We start from the raw sequence: 17480 nt of genomic DNA on the forward strand, positions 1-17480 counted from the left end.
ACTTTAGTTTTCAAAAAACACATGCAAGTTAGCTTGTACTTGATGCCATCCTAAAGGACCCAATGAGCTGAGTTCCTGTTAGATAATATTTAACGTCCCTGTGTGGAGCACACCAGTGTGGCCATGACAGGTGTTTTGGAAAAAGGGATGTGCGTGTGTTAGTGTACTTTTCCAACGCAACCTCATGAACAATAAAGGCATTCATACTGGGTGGAATGATGTTTTCACTTCCTAAAATAGATTTCAATGGATTTGCTTTACACAGTGAACCACACAACAACATGAAGAACGAGAATATGTTAACAAATAGATGCTAATGCTTATATTATCAATTATAGTCTTCTGAACACATGTGGCCTGTATCTGAGCAGGAAGTATTTGTCTTCTTTTGGACAGCAGGGAGGACACCTTTGGGTGACAGGAGGCATGCTCTGCTCCTCCTCCTCCTCCTCCTCCTCCTATTCCTACTCCTCCTCACAACAGAACACTTCATCAGAAATAATGGGATTATGTCCAGGATTGATATCCAGCTTTATGGTTCACGTCTTGGCTGCACCTCTATTCAACAAGCTGCTATGACAAGCCTGTCAAAGTAGGCTGCGGAGAACTGACGAGACAAAATCTACCACAAGCTCCAGGACTGAAGCTCCATTGTCAGGCTTCTCTGTCCACACGAGGCTTTACAAACACAATTACACTGAAGAACTCACCAGGCAGCTTGTACACTGTGATCTATAACCCTGATGTCATGTCACAGCATGTACTCCCAACTGCCTCTTACAGCGGGAGGTGATGGGCTCTCCACAAGCTGGATGTTTTTTCTTCTTCATCCAAACAGTGCTAAGGCAAACTCACACAACTTCTTTTTCATTAGAGAGTAATCCCCTCATTATTTTCTTGATTAAATACTAAATTATGAAAAGCTATAGAATGTCAGAGGAAGTAAAAAGAAGAAGGCAATAACATGTCCCTGGAGTACTAGCTAAAGTCTTCAAAAAGCTTGTTTTGTCCATCCAACTGTGGTGGAAGAAGTATTTAGACTATTTTCCTGAGTAAAAGTACGAACAACATAGGGAAAATACTCCTTTATAAGTACTGAAGAGCATGCAGCTAAATCTTGTAGGGAGGGGGGAAAGGAACTGGAGAACACTGATTGATTTATAGATTAATTATTATTATTTGAACAGTACTGTGTCTTCATCAGAGTCAAAACAGACCAAGATAAAGGAAAATATAAGTATATAGTACATGTGTAAGAGTATCATTGGATAACTGCTGAGGTAATAGATCAGAGCTTCAGTCAACTACTAATTGACTGAATGTGAAACATCTTGAATCTTTATTCACTTTCTAGACTTACACTTTACAAAAAGGAATGACAGCACTGTTGGTACAATCTATTACAAATCCTTACGAAGAAACAATCATATATTAGCGGAGAGTAATTCCCCCAAAACCACCTCATCTTTTCTATCCAATTACTAACTCTTGATACGTCTAAAGTAGTTGAAAAGAATGAACGTTTCCAGGGCTTACTTCCTAGTCATTTTTTTCCTCTGGCCAGCCGGGTCGAAAAATGTAACGTCCTAAAAAAAACATCCATCTTTGCATAAAATGAGCTTGAAGGCTCCTTCAAACACATACCCACAATCTGAGAGACGAAAAGGTTCATTTAGACACAATTTAAAAAAAACAAAATAAACGATTTACTGGTTGTCAACTCACAGGCTCTTTTCCACTGTGGTCACCGCGTTGAATACTTCACACAAACATCATAAACTGTGTCATAACCTGCAACAGCTCGTATGTAGAGTACATGCTCACATGACTTCAGGAAATGCATTACACTTTTTGGATGCAGTGTCTGTAGTTTTGTAACTTTTAGACATTTCTGTGCTGTTTTGTTTCTGATGAAATGATGTGGCATGTGTGGACCTGGGACCCAAATGATAATTGTTCACCTGTTCTATATCTTCTCAAAAAGTCACAGTATGGTCAAATCGCCTGTTTTCACTACTAAAGGCTGTAAATCAAACAGTTTGCTCCAGTTTCTTATGTTTCCTTTAATACGAGTGTATTACAATACTTTGTTATATCATTGCAATATTAATAAGATGGCATCCATTGACATAATATGGAGCATTTTAATGTTGTACCGTTGACGAGAAGCTCATTTAACCTATATGCTGTACTTTTCGGTGTTAATTATGTGTAATAGGCTACATTTAATGAACAAACTATACCTCTGAGAAGTAATGAAGGAGACATATTAAGTAGCATAAAATGTCAGTAAAGTACAAGTATGTCAAAGTTGTACTGAAGTGAAACAATAAATGTATTTATAGTCCAAATATATCGAGAGTATTATGATAGTTAAGCAAACAAAATCCACAGGAGTGGACCTGGCAGCAGTGGATTTGGGGTATTTATGACGCTTCAGTTTACTAATTGATTAATCGGCTCGTCATTCAGCTCTAGATCCAGAAGAAACAAACAGTAGAATACCACAAGGACCTTTACATGTCTCCAGTATGGTTTCCTGTGTTATAAGCAGGCTGTTAAAACATATTCCATCTCCATAAACAACCTCAAATGTGACAGGAAACACAAAAAACACAAACTCCACAGACAGCAGAGTGAAGCCTCAAACTCCAACAGAAGCTGCTCGAGTGACATTTTCAGCAATCACGAGCTGAACAAGTCTCAACCGAGGCGCGTCTCACCATTAAGGCGATAAAAGACAACTAAAGTAAAGCAAAAAGTCACAGATCTGCAAAACTTTCCACTCAGATCACTACCGAAACTGAAGGATCTGTTTATCTGTCTATCGCTGACACATCGCTCCAGCACGGAGCTCGATCCTGTCCTGCCTGACACTTTCCGTTTGGCCCGAGAAGCGATAAGAGTTGTTGTGTCTTACCGATTTGATGTCTTGAAAATAACCCGGTTTGAAGAAGCAAGATCACTTCCACAGGGCGAGAGAGAGATGCGTCAGGTGTACGCTTCCCGCGAGTGAAGGAGGAAAACAGAGTGGAAGGCGACTCATGTTGAGTTGATCCGCTGAAGCCTTTTCCTCTTCCTCTCTCCACTCCAAACTGCACTGCCTTGTGCGCTAAGCGTAAAAATCACAAGTCGGTTCACTTCAAACCCAAAATCCTGCTTTAGGAGAATACATGTTGCGTGATAAGCATTCGGCAAGCTCCCTGCAAAACTACGGCTCACTTCAGCGTGTTTTTACATAACAGCATCATCCGCTTTTTTATGTTGACGCATCATGTAGCGAAAACATGGAGTTTCTTAAAGGGCCACGGACGCGCCGTCCACATGTCACCGAGCTCCCGACAGGCAGCAGCCCCGCTGTGGCTGACAGATGGCTTTCACCTCGTTAATGTCTTTAAGCCCTGTTCTTTTGACACTTGTATTAACCCTGGCAGGCAGCACAGAGTGGGGGGGCTCTGAATGAAGGATCGGTGTATGTCTCCAGCTCATGGCCAGAACCTTCTCTGACATGTGACTGCGCCCCGGAGCTCTGATGTGGAGGGCTGGCTGTTCTTATGTGACTTTCTGGTTTTATTTCATCAACGAGGTCACTTCATGTTGTGTGACACCTGGGATTTTGTATGGCCCATCAATTAAGATAGTGTATATATCTGCACTATGAGACAAAAGTGCTTAGAGTCACACATTTTCTGGTTTTGCGTTATCTTGATTTACTCTTCAACCTATTTAGCATTTATTGATAGCAGCATGGCTTATAACAAATATGATTAAGCCTTATCCATGTTCTTATATACATCCAGTATTTTTTGTACATGTCTTTCAATAGTATTTTTCAGTTTGTTGTTCAATCATCATTTACAATGATGTGTGATATGTTAATTGATGTTGATTAGCAACGTTATTCCTTGTGTCTATAGGCTATACCTTTATTTCCCATTTCTGATGGTTTTAGATAAACCTTTAGTTGGTTTCTCCCTTACCTGGTCATGTGATTTATTTTCGTATACTTTCTATTTGTCTGAGCTGTTTTTTTGTTATTAGCAAGTAAAACATAAAGTGTGGCTGAGTCCAGAAATCGTTCCTAAAGTTCAGTTAGTGCTGATTTCCCTTTACATTCCTACAGTTGATTCACCAAAAAAAAGTTAAAATGTATAAACCACTTATGAAGAAGTTTAACTATAGTGTCCATCAGACCTCCATCAATGACTCACTTACTTGATGCTCATTATAAACCTTGACTTGACAATAAGGCACTCACTTTGCGCCTCTCTCCTGAAGGGAGGAGTCCTTCCTGCTTTATAAAGAGCCACACAGCTGAAAAGAAAAATAACACTCCTCTGACAGCAGCTTCCTTTACAAAGATCTGAGTTCACACTGGACGTTTGCATTAGATCACTTATAACTGAGTCATTAAACCGTTTAAGCTCAGAGCCTCATACATAGTACATTGGCATGCTTTATTATAAGGTTACATTGTATCTAAAATACATGCTTATTAAAAAGTAACAAGATAAATACCAGGTGGTCTGTTTTTTGTTGGATTTAGGGGTATAACACTCTTATAAAATACTTAAAAAATCAGTTGTCTATAAAGTGAGTGCCACAGATGCACCATCATCTCTGAAGTAAACCATCATCCTTCATCTTGTCATCGTGGGTTTGAAAGGAGAAATTGCCCACCTGCCATCTAAGGACAGGAAACTAGTAGGAATACTTTGATTGATTGTCCTTGTTGCAGGTCTTCAGAAGTGTCGACATTTGGTATTTAGCTTGAGGTGAGTTTCAAAGAGAGTGATAGAAGATAAACATGAGAAAAGGCAGTATGTTTGATAATTGATACATCTCCGTTTTACACGCATAGCTTTGTTGCTTTTGCTTCAACGGCTAACTTACTGGTTCTCCTCAATCAAGATTTCCACAACCGTTTAACTACAACTCTGGTCACACATTCAAAGCATGCACATTTGTGCTTGAAATCGTTCTCTCTGATTCTTTATACTCTTCATCCATCACATCTCGAAGGTTAATATTTTACTTTTATTTCAATAGATATCCTGATAACTATGGTTGATTGCTTAGTTGGTTTGCAGATTAAGATTTTACTTACAAAACATAGTAATACTAATCTAAAATGATATGGAGTTTTACAGATTAAACTAACTAAGAGTTCAATTAATCTATATCCTTTCAAAATGCGACACAAAAGTACTTCTTAAATGTTAATGCATCAGTAATGATCCAATAATATCACAATAAGACTCGCAGCATAACCTTTCATACTGCAGCACATTTTACTGCTTAGGTCAATCTGAATGCAACAAGTGTTTTTAATGCCATACTTGCTACACTGCTTTTCAAATGTCGCAATGCTGTTTTTTTTCTGTTTAACTTTAATGTAGTTGTTCATTTATCATGGATTTTAAAGAGGATATTTTAACAGAATACACATTTTAATCAAGTGTTTAAAAAAACATGTAATTCCCTTGCATTTACTGCAGTGTTAGAGAAAATACTGTTGTGTTGTTAGTTGTTACCTGTAATGAGAAAAGTCACCCTGACATGTATTATTCAACTGCACTGTGATAGTTCAATCATTGTCTGAGCTGACGTCTCCACTTCGTCTTTTGTAGAAACAAGCAGCCCTGTGTTCAGCGGCACAGAGGCACGATACAAACAGACATGCCTTCTTTACAATGTTTTGATCAGATTTTTGTAAATATGATGCTTCATGAAAATGACTAGAACAAGTCAGAAATGAATAAAACATTTGTTCATTTATTTCATGTCAAACACTACATTATATCATACATGTATCACACTGTACAGCTACATTTAGTCCTTTAGAGAAGAGAAGACAAACAAATCTGTAGGAGTGTTGCTCCAGTCGGACTGTACTGACTAGTGGAATATATTTGCTCCGGAAAATGGACAAACTTTTTTTTTTCTAATGCTAATTCTCTACAACAGAATACTCAGACATCAGATGCATTTCCTCATTGATCAGAAACCGTTCTCAATTTTCTTGAAATAATTAAAGTGATATGAAAAAAAAGCAATTCTTATTTAATCAACTGTTAGGAAGACATGTAAAGTAATTAGTCGATGTTGTGGTGTCTAAGCAACAGTGTCCGCCCCTCACCTGCTCAGTCGTTAGCTTCAAAATGATCAGTTCATATTATTTTTTTACTGTTATAACAGTATTTCTACTTATAACCCTTGAAACACCAACATGGTTTGTTGAAGTAAAAAAAGGCAGCAGCAGTTTTTGATCCCTTGTCACCTAGACAGGGAGATAATTTGACTATTTAAGAATGAAATTAAAACCTACGTTAATACCTATTTGTATTGCTTAATTGGCATTACAGTGATTATCAGGTTAATGCAATTAAAAATACAGACTTTGTATGAAAAAAAAGGGTCAGCTTGTAACATCTGTGTCAGCACTGAGTGATTTCATAGAAATGAATTTAAAATCCTGTGTGACAATCATTTGGAAGCTTCCAACAACAACCTGACAGCAGCATCAGTTTAAGGCCCTGGGAGTGAGTAACTGTGTTCATTCATGAAAAACCTCTTGTAGAGTTTTTGAGTGCGTTCCATTATTTGTACATGGCGTTAAAGGCTCGTCCAATAATGAGCCGGCGAACTTCACTCGTGCCTGCGCCGATCTCGTACAGCTTTGCATCGCGCAGGAATCTCCCCATGGGGTAGTCGTTGATGTAGCCGTTCCCACCTGTCGACAAGTGGCACATGAATTAAAGTTAATGAGCAGCAACGGAGCGGGTTGATATTACAGCGCACATAATAAAATAACACTCTAAATGAGTCCCTGTGCTCGTAATATCTTACTATAGTTGCTACAGATAAAACCTGTGTTGCATGGCTTAATAACTGTGTGCATTTCACACTTCAAGTATAATTAACAAAACTTTTCTACACATTTTTACTCAACAAAATCGTTCTTTTAAACTACAGTAATACAATAAAGCCAGGCAACTACAATTTGAACTTCAGAAATGAAATGATTTTTTGTCTAAAATACCATAAAATGAAAGGACTTTACCGTGAAAAACAAGTTTAGAAAGTGTGAAGGAGACTCATTAAAGCTTGGCATCAAATGAAAATTGCAACAAGAAGTATCACATGAGGAAAGAGGCACATTCTTTCTAAGCATGCAAATGAAACCAAACACTGCATGGGACGTGCCTAAAAGAGAAGTTCATCACAAACACTATCAGTTCTGCTCCTTTCTCTTCTAAAGCTTAACTCAGCACATCCCCATGGCTTCTATCCATCCAATAAACAGAACATTCCCACTTTTAATTCCTAGAAGTTAAACATTTAAGAGGTAACCCTGATCACACTTTGCAGTCAAGGAAGCGTCCTCTGTCTTATCTTCCCTGCAGCCATTCTCTAGTCAGCGTGATATTTATTAACCAAAGTAGCTGCACCTGTAGCGCCTGCTTCCTGCTGCTCTGATGTTAACATCAAGCAACAGGACTCCATCAGGAACCAGAGGGAAGACTGCAAACCTCTCTTTCTGACTGAAATACGTTCTTTCCCTCAGTACTGTTTTACATTTTGTTTTAAAAAGGTTTGGTTTTCATTTGAGCCTTGGCACTTACCCAAACACTGAATGCCGTCCAAAGCGACCTGAGTGGCGTTCTCTGCACAATACAGGATCACTCCAGCACAATCCTGCAACAACAAATCCTGTCAACATCTGTGCAGTGGTGGGGGAATCTACTGTTACAGGACAGCGTAGGAAAAATGAAATGCTGACTGAGTAACAAAATATCTTTCTTCTTCCTAGGATCACACCAGTGAGAGGAATTTGTAAACTTCCTACATTATAATGACATTAGATTTTAAATGTCATTGATAAGATATTTTTTACAAAAATACTTTTTGGAATTTTTCCAGGTTTAACCATGTCCATCTTAAAAGGACAGAGAACAAGAAACCATTGGTCGATGCGATTGATATTTTTTTATTACAGTGTTCTTAATATAGTTTGCTATTGTTTTTTTTTTTTATTACTTTGATGTATGCACCACGACACCTAGTCAAATTCCTCCTGGCAATAAACCCGTTTCTGATTCTGGTTGCTCTTATATCCCATAATTGAAGTCGTTTTAAAATTGTGCCAGTTTTTAATGTTTTATAATAGTTTCTTTTATTTGCATATTGACTGGTTAATGTGCCATTTCATTTGTGTTTTACGACAGCTGTATTCGTCTGCCTGTATTGTTTTGTCTTCATTTGTTGTAACTTTGTTCACGCTGCCCTCTTGGCCAGGTCGCTCGTGAAAAAGAGATTTTAATCTCAATGAGACTTTTACCTGGTTAAATAAAGGATATATATTAGGGCTGTCAAACGATTACAATTTTTAATCAGATTAATCACAGCTTAAAAATTAATTAATCATGATTAATCACCATTCGAACTATGTCCAAAATATGCCATTTCTTTATGTATATTGTTGTGGGAATGGAAAGATAAATGAAAGAAGGCAGATATATCCATTTAACATACGTATGTTTATTCTAACATTTTTCTGTGTGTGAAGATGAAAGACAGCCCACACACCTATCAATCATCAAACCGTTGGGTCTTAATTCATTACGTGTTGATTTCTATCAACGGGGGAGTCTTCAGGAAAGTCGACGGGAGGGGGGGGGGGGGGGCTAGTGGAGTACTTCGTGACCACAGAGTGTGAACGTTGTGATCAGCTGTTGTAGCGCAGTTCTCCAGTGAAGGGGGGGGGCGGGGAGTCTCCCTTCGCAGCCGGTTGGCTAGTTTTGGCACGATTCCGTTGTACAGACCGACGTTAACAGCAGCCCTGTCTGTGCACACGGAGACCGACTCTGTCGTCCGGTGATCTAACCGCCTTCTGGAAAAGCTTCACAAGTACGTCGGTACGCAAATGCGCTTTGTGACACAAGTGACGGTACGCATTTCAGATTACGCACATAACTTGCGTACCAGTTATGTGCACCCCTGTACTACAGCAAAAGTATTCTCCGTCGGGACTTCCTGCAACAACACCACGCCGTTATCTTGATTCTGATTGGCATGAAGACATTATCAAAGATGTTCTATTGAGAAGACGATCACTACGTGACAAAAGTTTTCAAACCCGTTTCTGGTCTTTGGTATGGACAAAATCAACCTTACTAACTGCTGTCTGTGCAATTCTCGGCGCGAGTTGGCGGACTTTATTTTGCTTACTTTAACATTATTTTTCATGGTGGGTCTAAGCCATTTCTTGGTATGGGTGTAGCCTACCCCAGCCATACCCTGGCGCTGCCACTGGTGGGATGTATGGGGCGGGCCATTCTGCACATGCGTTAAATGCGTTAAATATTTTAACGCAATTAATTCAAAAAATGAATTACCGCCGTTAACGCGATAATTGACAGCATTAATATATATATATATTAACTCCACCTCATATTGCAAATGATACGAAGTGTTTTGGCTTCAAATCTGTAAAACATGCCATTTCAAGATGAAATGTCTTGCATTTCAAATGATTTCAATATAAATGTTTCTATAAATCAAAATGCTATACTTAATCATATGCAACTTTTGTAACAAAATAGGTTCTTCATGAGTATATGTATATATTAAAAAAATCCCCTCACCATTGCACTAGCGTGTCCTTTGTCACAAGCCCGGGCGACGTTGTACACATACTGCCGACAGGAGCTCAGCCTGGTGTACATGTCGGCCATCTTGCCTTGCATTAGCTGCAAACAGAATAACATCAAACATTATAGTTCATTCACTTCAAATAACAGCTTCAAATCATATAGCTGCAAGCTTTACACTACAGCTATTACATTTGACTAAATATATCACGATTCAAACTCTACTTTCTTGTATAAAGAGAAGTCTGATGGTCAAACCTGGAAGTGTCCGATCTTCTGTCCGAAAGCTTCTCTGGTGTGCAGGTAGGGAACAGCGTTGTCCAAAACGGCCTGCATGATGCTGGAAAGTGAAAAATGTGTTAAAGTCTTCTAAATAATTCAAACAAGTCTCATAATAGGATATTGAAAAGCAGCTCACATAATGGAACCTGCAGGGTAGAAAACAGAAAACATATGAATGTCACGCTGTTTCCATTAACTGCTGCTACCATTTAAATGTTTGAACAGCATTCATGTTGTTGGTTAGTGTGAATATTTAGCAACTTCTTTTCTGTTTGCAATAATACATTGCAATTGATAAGCAATTGGAAAAAATAAGTAGTGTTTCAATGTTCGCTTTAGAATAATTATCTATGCGCTACAGTAATAACAGTTACATCAAAAGTAAAGACTGCTCATGTTAACGACACACAAACATGCAAAGTAAATGTGCCAGTAGCTTTTTTCAAATGCAGACAAGCCAACTGACAAGTGAACAGTGTTTACATTCACATTTTCACCACAATAAACTGGAAACAGAGATGTAAAATGTACAATAAGATGTTTTCAATTGATTTATTTTATTGATGAACTAGATTTTGTATATAATAGACTTGGTAGTTCTACTGTCATTTGGTGTGATATTTACTTCGTCTTTATATTGTAGTTTTATGTCCATTTTTTAAAAATGTATGCTGTATTTGTATTTATTGCTGTCCTTGTGCTGCTGCAACAATCCAATTCCCCCTCTGGGGATCAATAAAAGTGTATCACATCTTATTTACTATTCAAATCCAAAAGGTCAGACTGATAGGCAATTACTGATGGTAATGAATATGTGAAAGAGATAACAGACAGCACTATAAAATAGTAGCAAACATGACTAAAAGAATACACACAAGGACTCAAAGATGAACTCCATGGGATGGTATTACAATTTGATATACATCCTCATTTTCGGAAGAGTTTAATATCAATTCTGAAATGAACTTACCCGATGGGCCCTGCTGAAAGCACCAGCCTCTCCAGATCCAAGCCGCTCATCATCACATAAACCCCTTTGTTCAACGGACCAAGGATGTTATTCTCTACAAGGAAGAAAGTAGAAAATCCAAAGTTAGATGAACATACACCATCAGTTTAAAGGATCATACAGTGAGCCAAAACATGTATTAAAAAAAACAACTGCTATGTTTTACACTGTTGGCCCTTGAACCCACACCTGGGATTTTGCAGTCTTCAAAGACCAGCTCGCAGGTGTTGGAGCCCCTCATGCCCAGTTTGTCAAGCTTCTGTGCTGTAGAGAATCCAGGCATTCCCTAAAAAAACATGTACAAACTTTTTTTTAAATTGCTGTGATGTACTATTGCATTATTTTGTATTATAATCAATTGATAAAATGCAAGACTGATCCCCAGAACTGACTGCAAACGTTTAAACCCACAGTGTCCTCTGAGCCACGAGTAAAGCCTGAGACGGAGAAGAATCCATCTTAAATTGGATTTACCTTTTCAACAATAAATGCTGTGATGCCTTTTTGATGGGCCTTGGGATCTGTCTTTGCATAAACAATAAGGACATCGGCATCGGGCCCATTTGTGATCCAGAACTTGTTGCCATTCAGAATATAGTAGTCGTCTGTTCGAAAAACACAAAGTAAATATATAAGTGGAAATCACACTGGAGTCACAATGTGTAGAATTAATATTTAAAACCATTTGTCTGGATCCATGATCAAATCTGGAGATGTTAATCATAGGTTAAGAGATGATGTGAGTGCACCTGTTGTTGTGGTTAATTGATAATTAGTTTCTCATTAAAGATTTAAGCTAGGCCACAGCTCAATCATTTATACTCTTATCCTGGAAGCATCCAAGTCTATTTGGTTAAAACTGTTCAAACACGAATCTATCATTAAACTTAAAATCAAACATAATGCAATGGGATCAGGCCGAATCGGGCCATCTTCAAACTTGCCCTTCCTTTTGAGCTCGACTACACATCTGTGAACTATTGTGACAGAAATGTGCGTGGATGCGATCATGGTGACAAAATCTCTCCTCACAGAACCACATTATTAACAGATAGTGACTTTTCATCTCGGAAAAAATTGAAATTTCAGGCATTTATTCAATGACCATCAAGCACACATTATAGTTTAAACATACAATCGAGCCTTTACTGTATACAGGCACAAGTATATAAAAAACTAACTAAATTAAAAAGATAAGTGTCAGGTGTAGCAGCAGCATAAGGATTTAAATAATTCAGATGAATATAAAAAAATAAAATAATAACTAGAAGTATATGAACTACAAATTAAGATGTAAAATAAAAAACTAAATAATAGAATTAACATTTATGCAGAGTTTGTCATACCTTTTTTCTCCGCTTTGAGTCTCATGGATACGACATCAGAGCCGGCGTTGGGCTCACTCATGGCGAGCGCTCCTACGTGCTCTCCTGTCATTAACTGTCAGGAAAACACCATGATGAGCACAACGAACTTAATCCATCTTAGTTCAACAGTTTATTATGTATAACATGAGCTGTTTTGGTCCAGACCTTTGGAATATATTTCTGTTTCTGTTTCTCATTGCCGTGGCGCACCATCTGGTTGACGCAGAGATTAGAGTGGGCGCCGTAACTGAGAGCAATGGCTGCTGACACTCGGGACATTTCCTCCATCACAATGACATGATCGAGGTATCCCAGCCCTGTGCCCCCATATTCCTCTGAGAAGAGATGTTGAGAATACATTCATATTAAACATAACAAAAAAAAGAGAGGACCACTTTCCACCAGCTGTCATTCAACTACTTCAAATCACTGATGGTGCTTTTCCTTCAGCTGTCTTACCTGGAGCTGTGATCCCAAGGAGTCCCATCTCCCCCATTTCTAGCCAAAATTTCTGGAGGAGAGACAACGCGAATTGTTACCAAAACAGAAATCCTGCTCTAGGTTAGATGGTAAATTGGCTTACACTCATGACCATCACACCACTTTATTAGCAATTCAACTCGTTCAGAAAACCACAGGTATGATGTGGTGATTCAACTCACCCGCATTCCTGGAAATTCATTTGTCCTGTCGATCTCGTTAGCTTGAGGTGCAAGCTTTTCTGCACAGAATTTACGAACCGCATGCCTGAGCTGTGCAAACAAACAAGAAGAACAAAATACTTTAAAATGACTCATTATTAAAAAGGTAATGAATAATGAAAGAGCAGCCATGTGTTCTGATGTTCCTCCGTCATTGGATTTCATGGCAGAAATGAATTAGCTATATATCTTTATCAAGTGTGCTGTTAACACTGATCTGTTTGCATCTCACAAATCTATTTATTATTACAATAAGCAGTATTTATTCCACTGTACAGTACTTCATTTTACATGATGTTCTTGTTTATCTTACTCTATTTACATAAATATAGACTCCTGCATTTACTTGGTCAATTGCAACATTATCTGCAAAATGTAGCTTATAGTATTTTATTTGACATACAGTTCACTTCTCCTGCATTACTTATAATCTTGCACTATTTTATTTCTAATCAATTTATTCAAGCACTATTTGTATTGTTTTATGTCATTGCCATAACTACACCGTAGTGTGCATATAACAATAAAGCCTTTCACTATTCTCGAATCTTGTTGATGTCGCTTTGGTAAGACATCTCACAATCATGCATAAATCGGTTAAATGATTGTTCAGGTTTATTCATAATATTCAGGACTGGACACCCCCTGCTCTGCTACCAGCTAATGCCCTGATTCTCTCTTTTAGTTTAAAGCATTACTAACCTGCTGTCCCCATTAGTTGGGTTGATATTTCTTGATTGGAAAGCATGTTTCAATGAGCCGTTCACCTTTCACCAACTTTCCCTAGGAGAACTTAGCTGGTGGCTAGCAAGGCGAATATTGGTAAATAAAGCTGGTTACGCTTAAACAAATGCAATTTGAAAGGGCCACTTGCTGAAGCGATTATACAAGTGCAGAACAAAATAATTCAGACTAATATTAGGTTGATGTTTAGTGTGAAACATCTGTTTGCTAGGTGGTTAGCTTAGCAGGCTCAGCTAATATGAAGGTCTCCTTAACTGCTAATGTTATGTCATCACCTCATATGCGTAACGTCCTTAAACCCTCCACTGTTGACTGTTAAACTTCATAAACCATACTTTAGTTGTGTTTAATGTGACTTTTTTTTTCTTTTTCAGCCAGCTGATAAGTGAACTTTGTGTGTCTAGTTAGCTAACCTGTATCTGGTCGTCGGTGAGCCCGTTCACCACATCATCCACCGGGATGGCAGCCCCGGAGCAGCCTCTCCTCGCTACCGCGGGGACGGACAGCCTGGAGCCGAGGCGGAGAGCGTTTCTGACGGCAAACATGGTGCTGCTCCCAGACTGACAGATACAAGGATAGAACAAGAAACACCAACTTTACACCTTGTCTGACCGTGGACTAGCTTCTCCTGAGAGGTCTCACTCTGCTGTCACCACAACCGTCTTTTTCTTTCCGTTTGTTGGCGCTTGGTAAACCAGTGTATTGGCGCGTTAACGCCCCCTGCTGGACTGGGGTACTTTACATCGAGTGGAGAAAATAAAGTAAAGTATATTTAATTTATTTATATTTCAATTAGTTGTACTTTATTATGTGTCTCCCAATGTATGTATGAATAACCTTCTCTTTCAATTATTCTCTTCCCACTCAAATGTGACTTCAGTTTTCTCCATGTTGTAATTACTTCCTGGCACCACACTTGATAGGTAGGCTAGTACAATTATTTTAAATACATTTGTATTTTATTTAACTTCAGTACCGAAAAGTGATAGAAAAGAAAAGGAACTGAATGTGTTCCAGTGGTTTCAACCTCGGGTATACATTAAGTGTCAGAATTGAAGTGAGACTTGAGACATAGGATAATAGTGACATTTATTGTGAACACAATAATACAGGACAAACTTATACCACCAAGCATTTAAAACACTTCCAATAATAAAGGACATTGATTGAATCATTTCAGATTATTTAAGTTTTAAATAAGATAGTAAAATCTTAAATTTCCTATTATTACATTTTGCCACTTAACTCTCTCTTTAATCCTTCATTGCCTTTGCAAAAAACACGCAAGAAACGTCGTCCACCCCCACCCTCATGTCCTGAGGCAGCGTGTAAACCTCCAGCCTGATCAGAGTGAAGCCCATCTTCTTCAGACTGGCACACACCTGGGCCAGTCTGTGGGGGGGGCCAGGGCTGTGCACATCAACATAGAGAACCTCCGAGACAACTGAACGCAGCCGAGCAGCTTTCTCTGTCCACGCTGAGGGCCTGATAAATCACTAAATCAAACACTGAAAAATATGTAACGGTATAATACTGAATGAATATCACATCATGTTTTGCAATATTACACAAAAGTTAGTGAGGAAAAATTCATACTGTCGGCCTTCCAGCTTGCAGGCATGCTTCAGGAATGGAGTCCAGTCCAGGGCGCTGTCCACTGCGTTCCTGAGCCAGCGCTTCAGCTCCTGCTGGTTGACCTCTAGGAAGTCGGTAAGGATCACTTTGTTGAAAACTTCACAGCCACTCATAACCTGGTACAGGGTAGGACCTGACCCGATGTCCACCAGCAGCTCACCACTCACATCACCTGGGAGGACACATAAAGAGGAGAAGGAGGTGAAGCTACCAAACTTTAGATTCAATTAGGGAGAACTCTTATTCATTCATCTTAAAGGTGTTATTTCTCATCACTAATCCAAGCATCCTTCTAAAGGCGTTCCCCAAATTTCACATCTCAGATTTTAAATAAACTTGACCTGAAAACATGTCCATTCTTCAAATATTTGCATCAACCAACATATTCGTTTTAGCACACCCAACAATCACACCTTTCTCAAAGCTAAAGTCAGCAAGGCTGGATTACTAACTTGGCAACGTTGGTGACAGAGTTGGGTTTTTGTCCAGGTTTTGTCACACAAAAACACCTTTGTTAGTTTCTCTGCTATGTGTTTATACTGTTGGAGAGGGCATGGCAAAGTTTATGTGTACAGAGCTCTAGGCTTGTCATATATATTCTCTTGGGTGAACTGTAGCTGATTGGTGGATATATACAAATAGTGCAACAAGCCCTGGGGGTTAACAGGGGCTTACAACTCAATTTTGCTCCGGGCCCCCTTGTGAACCTGCATAAACACATTTTAATTTACAACAGTAATTCCATTTCACATATTTACTTTACAGGTATTCTTTAGGTATGCGTCTAACATCTGGTTAATCTCGACCCTCATTTTACAACAGAATGTATTTTTTTGACATATTAACCTACTCCACTTAAAGCAGAGCATACCAATTAAACTGCCTAAGCACTCAATTTTAAAATATATAACACTGATAAACACAAAGCCGACTTGAAACTTTACTTTTGATTGATTACCTCTACAAGTTTCAAGAGTCTGCTTCCATATTTTTTAATAAATAGGAATAAATGGCTCGGTGGAATGGTGGAGTAAGACATCCAAGTCCCAAACATGATTTTTGAAAAAGGACACAAAACTTGCAAACATATTCGTGTGATGCTTTAACACTAACACACAAAAGGCCTATATATGCATTTTCTATTGTGCACATATTTGAAGCATCTTTGTAACCCCTTTGTCTCACCTTCAGTGAAAGCTCTGTGCAGGCATCCCATTTTCCAGAGCAAAACGCTGTCCTTATTCTCAAAGTCAGCCCCTGGTGGATTGTAGTTGTACTGCAGATAGGCCGCAGGGTCAAAGCCTTGGTAGGTGGCTGCCATGGCCGCAACTCCATCCTCTTTTCTATCCATTATCACTCTTTGACTGACTTTAACTTCAGTGCCCACCCTTTATAAACCCCGCCTCACCCCTCCCACCTCACCTAAACGTAACATCACTTGTTTGCTCAGGGCCCACTCAAAATAACTTGGCAAATGCAATTCTGATCAAAAGTTTGAAATTATATTAATGTTTTGGTCTTTCTCTTCATAATGGCAATTTCACACAGAGGAATAAACAATAATTCAAATAATTTAGTCCAAAAATGTAGTGTTTACAAGTGAAATCCTTTTGGCCCCAGAAGAAGAAGAAGAATTACATTATTTAACTTCCATTTAGCCAATTTCCCTAGTGTACTGTAGCTGTAAAGTCTACAAGGCCCGAAATACAACAAAGGAAACCAGTCAATTAAAGATCGTTGAGTTGTTCAATCTTTAAAGAAATTAATCTAGGTTTCATAAAGCTCGCCCTCTAGTGGCCATTTAAGAGGGAGAAATATTTTTATTTTAAACAAATGACACCATTTAGTAAAAGTATAGATTGAAGATTTTGAACATGTGTTTATGCAGGAAGGATTCATGTATTTGTGTAGAAATGTGAAGAAGCAACTACTGTAAAACATGTTTTATATGATAATGCCTGTGTGGCTGCTTGTTAAACTACTGCCTTTTAATCTGAAAGTATATTAATATCATTGTGATTTAAAGGCATATTCCCGTTAGAGTGAGATTAATGTGGAAGCCTATTTTCATGCTCAAGGGAAAAAATGT

The 17480-nt window shown here is 38.5% G+C and overlaps 2 protein-coding genes across 3 annotated transcripts; both read right to left on the reverse strand.

Annotated features, from left to right (window-relative positions):
• Positions 1–5755: 5755 nt before the first annotated feature.
• ivd (isovaleryl-CoA dehydrogenase) lies at positions 5756–14455 on the reverse strand. Its single transcript, XM_079691422.1, has 12 exons — positions 14170–14455; positions 12974–13063; positions 12771–12822; positions 12477–12646; positions 12291–12384; positions 11419–11549; positions 11134–11230; positions 10906–10999; positions 9912–9993; positions 9648–9752; positions 7626–7698; positions 5756–6733 (listed from the first exon to the last, which is right to left on the reverse strand). The coding sequence occupies exons 1-12, from the start codon at positions 14299–14301 to the stop codon at positions 6600–6602; spliced, it is 1254 nt and encodes a 417-aa protein (XP_079547548.1). The 5' UTR covers positions 14302–14455; the 3' UTR covers positions 5756–6599.
• Positions 14456–14831: 376 nt separating this feature from the next.
• Positions 14832–17473, reverse strand: LOC307046726 (phenylethanolamine N-methyltransferase-like). 2 transcript variants are annotated; one of them, XM_079693258.1, is made up of 3 exons: positions 16577–17473; positions 15353–15563; positions 14832–15241 (listed from the first exon to the last, which is right to left on the reverse strand). In XM_079693258.1, exons 1-3 carry the CDS (start codon positions 16740–16742, stop codon positions 15010–15012), a joined length of 609 nt encoding a protein of 202 aa, XP_079549384.1. In that variant the 5' UTR covers positions 16743–17473; the 3' UTR covers positions 14832–15009. The 2 variants fall into 2 exon arrangements, with proteins under 2 accessions (XP_079549384.1, XP_079549385.1); XM_079693259.1 differs by having other exon boundaries at positions 14984–15252.
• Between the last annotated feature and the right edge of the window lie 7 nt (positions 17474–17480).

The sequence above is a fragment of the Notothenia rossii genome (assembly GCF_949606895.1).
Source record: "Notothenia rossii genome assembly, chromosome: 7".
NCBI classification, from domain to species: domain Eukaryota; kingdom Metazoa; phylum Chordata; class Actinopteri; order Perciformes; family Nototheniidae; genus Notothenia; species Notothenia rossii.

What these genes read in the sequence shown, in the direction of transcription:
- LOC307046726 (XM_079693258.1), bottom strand. Translation starts at nt 16,742, where the DNA reads ATGGATAGAAAAGAGGATGGAGTTGCGGCCATGGCAGCCACCTACCAA. An exon ending in GCACAGAGCTTTCACTGAAG is followed by an intron (nt 15,564 to 16,576) that starts GTGAGACAAAGG and finishes GTGTCCTCCCAG; the next exon opens with GTGATGTGAGTGGTGAGCTG. An exon ending in TGCAAGCTGGAAGGCCGACA is followed by an intron (nt 15,242 to 15,352) that starts GTATGAATTTTT and finishes GTGATTTATCAG; the next exon opens with GCCCTCAGCGTGGACAGAGA.
- ivd (XM_079691422.1), bottom strand. Translation starts at nt 14,301, where the DNA reads ATGTTTGCCGTCAGAAACGCTCTCCGCCTCGGCTCCAGGCTGTCCGTC. An exon ending in ACTCAAAGCGGAGAAAAAAG is followed by an intron (nt 11,550 to 12,290) that starts GTATGACAAACT and finishes TTTTTCGAACAG; the next exon opens with ACGACTACTATATTCTGAAT. An exon ending in CAGCATTTATTGTTGAAAAG is followed by an intron (nt 11,231 to 11,418) that starts GTAAATCCAATT and finishes ATGTTTTTTTAG; the next exon opens with GGAATGCCTGGATTCTCTAC.